Raw genomic sequence first — 7,992 nt, forward strand, 5'->3', positions numbered from 1 at the left:
CAGTATTCTGGCCTGGAGAATTCCACAGATTGTATAGTCCATGGGGTTGCAAAGAGTCGGACATGACTGAGCGACTTTCACTTTCATAACTTTGGGGACATTCTCAGTCATTATTGTTTCAAATATTTCTTGTATTTCATTCTCTCTCTCTTCTGGTATTTCCATTGTATGTCTATTACTCCTTCTGTAGTTGTCCCAGTTTTCAGGTTGTCTATTCTGATTTGTAGGTTTTGTTTCAGCCTGTTTTTTCCTCTCTGCTTTTCTTTTTCAAGGATTTTATTGATATGTCCTCTAGCTCAGAGATTGTTTCCTCAGCTGTGTTTGGTCTACTAAGAAGCCCATTAAAGGCATTCTTTATTTCTGTTACAGTGCTTTTTTGTTTTTGTTTTTTAATCTTTTTGGTTCTTCTTTTAGGATTTCCATCTCTCTTTTCAGATAGCCATCTGTTCTTGCATGCTATTTACTTTATCCATTAGAGTCTTTAGTATATTAATCAGAATTATTTTAAATTACTGGCCTGATAATTCCAACATCCCTGCCACGTCTGGTTCTGATACTTGCTCTGTCTTTTCACTGTGCCTTTTTACCTTTTGTAATGTCTTGAAATATTTTTTTTTCCTGATAGCCAGGATGATGTAGGAGACACAGGAACAGCTGTAAATAATGCTTTACTAATGTGGTGGCAAGGAGTTGGGGGAAGGGAGTCATTCTAAAATTAGGTCTCAGTCTGAATGAGTCTATGCCTTGAACTTCACAAGTGTTTACACTTTTTTCTCTCTCCTCTTAGGTAGAAGAGAATGGCTAGAAGTGGGTTGGCGTTGAATACTTCACTTCTCTCACATGAAAGGCTAGAGGAAGCTGGAGTTGGGTATTCCTCTTCCACGGGTCAGTTCAGTCCAGTTGCTCAGTCATGTCCGACTCTTTGCGACCCCATGGACCACAGTGTGTCAGGCCTCCCTGTCCATCACCAACTCCCAGAGTTTACCCAAACTCATGTCCATTGAGTTGGTGATGCCATCCAACCATCTCATCCTCTGTCGGTCTCTTCTCCTCTTGCTCTCAATCTTTCCCAGCATCAGGGTCTTTTCAAATGAGTCAGCTCTTCAGCTCTTCACATTAGGTGGCCAAAATATTGGAGTTTCAGCTTCCATGGGTCAGTTAGGCTATGATAATACAGCAGCATGTTAGACTTGGGTTAACTAGTTTCCCCAGAAAGAAGGTCTTTTTTCTTTCTGGCCGCACATGTGGGAACCATGCAGTCTTTTTTTTTTTCCCTCAGTGTAGGAGAAATCCTCTTTTGCTATTTCTTAGGATCACTTTTAGTAAGAGACAATACTATTTTCCCTGCATGATGTCAGATTTCCCTTAACAGTTTGATCATGTTTCAGTGATGCAGAGTCTGTTGTTTCTCAAGTGTTTTGAGCCAAATGTGTGACAAATAATCTTCCTGTTCATCAAGGTATTTGCTAATGTTCCTTGAAACTTGAAAACACCTAGCTCTCAATCTGTAACATTTTATAAATATTTCTTAGAAAGATGTGCTCTAAATAATCAGAATCTCTACAAATGCATTTCAATTGCTTCTTTGGCAAGAGAAGCTTCATTTTCTCTCAAGAGATTTATCTCAATCACTCAGCATTATGTTTCTCCTGAAAATTCTTCACTCCAACTGCACAACCTGCATTTCTACAGTGAAAATCTTGTACTTTCTTCTATCATATGTTCTAAGGACTTCTCTTAAAAAAAGGAAAAGTTGATGTTCTCTCTCTTAAAGATTGCAGAAATGACCATCTGTAGGATGGATGTCCTTCTGCAGTTTCTTGAAAAGACTTTGTATCCACTTAATGGCCAATAATTAGGGGACATACATTTCTACACACAAACAATTTGTTAGGCATTAAGCTTTATTTATTTATCTAACAGACATCTAGTGATTACTTACCACATGTTGGGTATTGTGCTAGGTACTGGAGATATAGTGATCAAGATGTTGTATAAAGTCCTGGCTCTTCCAATTGACTAAGTATAGAAGAAGATAGCAGAGAATTTGAGCACACAACTGCAGAATAGCATGGTGGCTACTAGGATGTGGAAAGTACAGGCTGCCAGGACAGCAAGTAGTATGATTAATGATGATGATAGTAGCCAGCTTATGTTTAGGAACACTATGTCCTGGGCACTGTTACAATTTAAACTTCTCAGCGACTCTCTGACATTGGTACTTTTTATCATCTCCTTCTATGTATGAGGAAACCAAGGTACAGAAAAATTAGGTAACTTGTCTAGAGTCCCACAACTAATAAGTGACAGAACCAATATTTAGGGGCACCTCTGATGGCTTCCCTGGTGGCTCAGATGGTAGAGAATCGACTTGCAATGTAGGACACCCAGGTTTGATCCCTGGGTCGGGAAGATCCCCAGGAGAAGGAAGTGTCAACCCACTCCAGTATTCTCGCTTGGAGAATTCCATGGACAGAGGAGCTTGGCAGGCTACATGGGATCACAAAGAGTCAGACACCACTGAGCAGCTTTCACTTTCACTTTCTTTTCTGGTAGCTCAGTGGTAAAGAATCTGCCTGCCAATGCAGGAGACACAGGTTCAATCCCTGGTCCAGGAAGATCTCTGGAGAAGGAAATGGAACCCACACCCGTATTCTTGCCTGAAAAATCATGGACAAAGTATCTTGGCCGGTTATAGTCCATAGGGTCACAAGGAGTCAGACACGACTTAGCAACTGAACAACAACTACCCAGATTCAGTGACACGGAGAAGGCTTCTAGGAGGAAATGATGTGTAAGCTTGGAGTTGACAAAAGGTAGGCATTTTCAGGAAAAAGAGTCAGAGGTGACACATCCCAGACAGAGGAAATAATATACACAAATACTGGCATTAGGAAAGAACAAATAATGTTCCAAGAATTGAAAAAGGCTCAATTTTGACAAGAGGAAGAAGGGGGTGAATTAGGCTGGAGTAAGAAAAGACAGACTGCGAAGGGTATTTGTTGTTGTTGTTGAGTTTATCAGTCATATCTGACTCATTGTGACCCCATGGACTGCAGCACGCCAGGGTTCCCTGTCCTTCACTATCTCCTGGAGTTTGCTCAAACTCATGTCCATTGAGTTGATGATGCCACCCAACCATCTCATCCTCTGTTGCCCTCTTCTCCTCCTGCCTTCAGTCTTTCCCAGCATCAGGGTCTTTTCCAGTGAGACAGCTCTTCACATCAGATGGCCAAAATACTGGAGCTTCAGCTTCAGCATAAGTCCTTCGAATGAATATTCAGGGTTGACTTCCTGTAGGATTATCTGGTTTGATCTCTTTGCTGTTCAAGGGACTCTCAAGAGTCTGCTCCAGCACCACAATTTGAAAGCATCAATTATTCGGTGCTCAGTCTTCTTTATGGTCCAACTCTCACATTCATATATGACTACTGGAAAAACCATAGCTTTGACTATATGGATTTTTGTCAGCAAAGTGATATTTCTGTTTTTGAATACTCTGTCTAGGTTTGTTATAGCTTTTCTTCCAAGGAGAAAGCGTCTTTTAACTTCATGGCTGCAGTCACTGTCCACAGTGATTTTGGAGCCCAAGAAAATAAAGTCTGTCATTGTTTCCATTGTTTTCCCATCTATTTGCCATGAAGGGTATGAAAAATAAAGTGCTAGTTGTTCAGTTGTGTCCGACTCTATGAGGCCCGATGGACTGTTGCTCACCAAGCTCCTCTGTCCACGGAATTCTCCAGGCAAGAATACTGGAGTGGGTTACCATGTCCTTCTCCAGGGGATCTTTCCAACCCAGGGATTGAACCTAGGTCTCCCGTATTGCAGGCAGATTCTTTACCATCTGAGCCACCAGGGAAGTCCCGAAGGGTATGGTGGTCTATTTAAGGGATTTGATTTTATCTTAAGAAGAGTAGGGAGCCACTTGAAACAGGAGGGTGACATGATCAAAACTGTTTTCAAAGCTTCTCTGGTTGTGGAGTGGAGAATGGATTGGAGGGAGGCCAGGAGCACCCATGAGGTGTCCCTACAGATGGCTGTTGCAGTATTTCAACCAGTGATGCCAACATCTGCCCTAGGGTTAATGGCAGTGGACATGGAGGGACAGGAAGACCTGAGAAGTCTTTGGAAGACAGAGTCCATGGGAATGGGTGACATGGAGGATGAGGAAGGGAAAATGAGGCTCTTGCTTGGCTAGTATATAGCAAATGATGCCAGGTTCTATGAGAGGGAGGAGAGTTAGCAGAATAGATTTAGTGAGAGGAGGGCGATGAGTTCACCTTCAGACATGTTGAGTTTTAGGAGCTTGTGCCTGGATGATGGTTGGATAGATAAGTCTGAAGCTTAAGAGATGGATCTGAACTATAATGAGACTTTCCAATGCCTTCATCAGTCAGATAATAGTTGAAGGCACGGGATTCAATGAGATTTTCCTGAGAGAGTGTGCAGACTGAGAAGAGAAGATGGCCCAGGTTAGCACTGAAGAACTATGCCCTGTGATGAAACTGAGAGGGATGGATGGAAAAAGAAATCCAGAAGAACGTGTTGACATAGAAATTTAAGGAGAAATCTTCAAATGTAAAGGAGAAGGGTCAGCCTTGTAAAATTCCAATAGAGTTCAAGTAAGAATTAGTGACACGGAGGCTCCTTTAGATTGCATAGTCTAATATCAATCCTGAACAATTTCTGAATATGTAAATAGCCAGATTTGAGTTCCAGAAGAGAGAAACTTTATTGGATTAAATAAAAAGGTAGAATATAATGTCCAGAAAGCAAAGCTGGCAGCTCATCCTGTTGAAGGACTGTACCTCTTACTTCTATTCAGTTCAACCGACTTTATTGAAAGTGTGTGTGAGCACAGCATGGCAGAAGGCTGAGTATGATGTAATCTGTTCTTGGCACTTAGCTAATGGAAAACATTAACTCTTCTCCTTGTCCCGTAGGTCCAGTTGAATCCAGGGCTTGATGTGAGGAATGACGAGCCTCCTTTTCTGAACAGCACCTTGGGAGCTGACACTCTTCCCCACAGCTCCAGGCTGACCCCTGTCTCTGCAATTAGGACCCTAGAGCTGAGGAGTCGAAGGAGTCGGGGCAGGAGGTTCAAGGTGGGCTCCGTGGAGCGGCCTGAGCCTGGTGGGCGGCCAGTGTCAGACAGTTCCAGTGACACTTTGTGGAAAAGCCCTGGCGGTTCAGCTCAGCCCAGCAGCCCAGCCACGGACTCCCAGCCACAACTGTCTTCTCTTCACCTCGAACCCAGGGCCAGAATGAAGGGCCTCAGCCGGGAAAACAGCTTCGAGAAGCTGGAGGCAGAGACCAATGTTGACACCGGATTCACCGTGGTCAGTTCTGAACCCAGGCCATCTTTTGAGAGCAGATTTCCGAGGAATCTTCCGACCCACCAACCACCATCCTGCTTGTCAACCTCTTTCTCAGGGTCAGCTGCTTCCAAAAACAACAGGATCTTTAAGGAAAGGGTTCACCCCCTGTCACTTGCTGGCCAAAGGGAACTTGGTGCTAAGAAGATACTCTCAAAATGTCCTCTTCCTCTGCCAGTCCAAGGTGAAGCAAAAGAAGCAGAAGAAGAATTCTTTATATAACATAAGACGACTGTCTTTCTAAAACTTGAGATCAAATAGGATGTTCTAGAAATGGAGCACTGACCCAGAATCAGCCTGTTTCTTGTTCATCTGAGGGGGCCTGAATATGAGCCATGCATGTATCTACATCACTTTTATTTCAAATGTTCAAAGTCTAGCTGCTCTGTGAGGCGCTGATGAGTGGTTTTCATTTGCTGTCGTGGTCATGAGGGAATGCAGCCAACGCACAGGGAAAAAGCCCATTGGCTCACGTCCCTGGGGACACTCTAACCCAGCTGGGTGTGTTGAGTTTAGCATCTATCAGGATAATTGCATTGTATGCAAATGAGTCGGATGTGTTATGCAATGCTGATTAGTGACTGTAATTTGGTTTTAATTTTTACTTGGGTTGCATAGCTCATGCCCCCGGGACAGCATTGGACTATTTATTCTTTAGTGTTTTTTTTTAATTTTTATGTGACCTCATTCGGTAATGAGGCCCTGTTCACCACGAACCCTCCAGTGATTTTTGCCTTGAAAGTTGTTTGCATCTGGAATGAGTTAACATGCAAAGCGTTTTGAAAACTGCAAACATTTTTTTTTTCCTGTTTAATGAGCAGCAACCCTGGAAGCCAAAAAAATCAGGTTAAAAGTGAAAGCTAGGCTCCAGGGTTTTCTCGCTCCTCCATTTCTTGTTTGTTTCTGTACTACTCTAGTGGGGCCAGTGGTTCATATAATTAAGCAGAGAGGAGTGGGATGTGACTGGATGATTCGAAATCTCCACCGAGTGTGGCAGGAAGATTGCATTGGTTTGGTCACTAGAGCAGGACTTGGGTTCTTTTGGCCATGTACAAATTGCTAAATTCCTTTGTAATTCTCATTCATTCATTTATACATTCACTGATGCAGCAGATTGTATCAACACCTCCCTTTGAATAGGATAATGACATATGGTGCGCATAGGTTCTGTGGCCATCAAACCCAAAACTTGTTTATGATTTTGCCTTATGAGAAATTTTATCAGCTTTTAAGAACATGTTGGAGGGCAAACATTTCCCTGGGAAACATTTCCACAATTGATACCACACTTGCTGCATCAGATTGTATGAAGAACCTGTGGATGAAGATTGGGCATACTGTGAACTGCAGTTATAATCATAATGGACAAATACTTAATTGCTCACATGGTGTCTTGTTTCACTGGGTTGATACTCACATGTTCAAAAACATCTGAGGTCTGTGTGTTTCAGTTAATTTATAAGGTGATTTTATTCCAAGAACTTCATTTTCCAGAACAGATGTTAAGTGACTAGAAATGCTGATTTAGCTGGATCTTTTGAAGACTCTAACACTTACTACACCCAACTGCAGAGAAGGGTGAGTTCAGACTTAAGGATGAATCTCATGGTAGCGAGACTGGACTGGGTTTAGGTGCTCTGACTGCCTAATAGAATAGAAACGGAAGACAGCTGAAAATGGACAAAGACAAGACTTATAAATGGATTTTTGTCCTGACACTATCAATATATTCTCATCCCCATCTTTTTCTTTCCCTCAGGTTAGAGTTAGATCTTAGAATGTGGAATGAAGAACTTACATTTAGTATGGTTTTCTATAATAGGTGTTTAAAAAAAATTAAAGTCTTATTTAAACTGAACTATTGAGCTGCCTTGAAAAGCACAGCAGGAAGTTCTGAAGTTTCTTTCTGGCTTTTTTTTTAGGATATCTAATTCCTTTAACAAAATACATGGGTAAGAATAGAAGTACATGGAAATCATGAAGAATATTGAGGACTTTGAATGATAACTTACAAAACTGACTTGTAAAATAAGAGTGTGCTCGTAAAATGTCACCTTCTCTATCCTCCTGCTCATGACAGGAATTCAATTTACCACATGATAGGAGAGAAATTCCAGTGGGTAGGAGAGAAATACCAGTGGGTGGATGAGAAAGGCCCAAATTTGGGTCTCAGTTTTAAAATTTGCTGTTTATATGTGACCTTAAACCTTTGATCTTCTGTTGCCTTATCGTCTGTACCAAGGTTGTTAGAAAAATCAACATTATGCATATGAAAGCATTTGGATATTGTTAAACACTGTAAACATGTAAGATATTATAATTTCAAATGATCCTTCATACCCATATTTTTAAATGTATTAACAATAAAGGATTTTTAAAAAACAACCTTTAGTAAAAGCAACGATAAAAGAAAAAAAGAAAATCCAGTTCTCTCATATTTTTGCAATATGTGTCATTTATATTTATATATCTGGAGGAAAATTATAGGATCAAATATATCCTAAAAGTTCAAAAGAGATTACATATAACAAGAGATAAACTATGAACTAGTCTAATCCAATTTATCAAATTATCCAGACTCTTTACTTACTTGTACTGTATTTCCTGAAATGTAAAG

General features: G+C 41.2%; 1 protein-coding gene across 2 annotated transcripts in view; it reads left to right on the top strand.

Annotated features, from left to right (window-relative positions):
* The window catches only part of FAM124B (family with sequence similarity 124 member B), a 52,021-nt gene extending 44,261 nt beyond the window's left edge, over positions 1 to 7,760 (top strand). For both annotated transcript variants that reach the window (XM_043445649.1, XM_043445651.1), the window contains one exon: positions 4,944 to 7,760. In XM_043445649.1, coding sequence (XP_043301584.1) covers positions 4,944 to 5,597 — 654 coding nt within the window. In that variant the 3' untranslated portion in view covers positions 5,598 to 7,760. The remainder of the gene's footprint in view (positions 1 to 4,943) is intronic.
* The last annotated feature ends 232 nt before the right edge of the window (positions 7,761 to 7,992 follow it).

The sequence above is a fragment of the Cervus canadensis genome, chromosome 24 (assembly GCF_019320065.1).
Source record: "Cervus canadensis isolate Bull #8, Minnesota chromosome 24, ASM1932006v1, whole genome shotgun sequence".
NCBI lineage: Eukaryota > Metazoa > Chordata > Mammalia > Artiodactyla > Cervidae > Cervus > Cervus canadensis.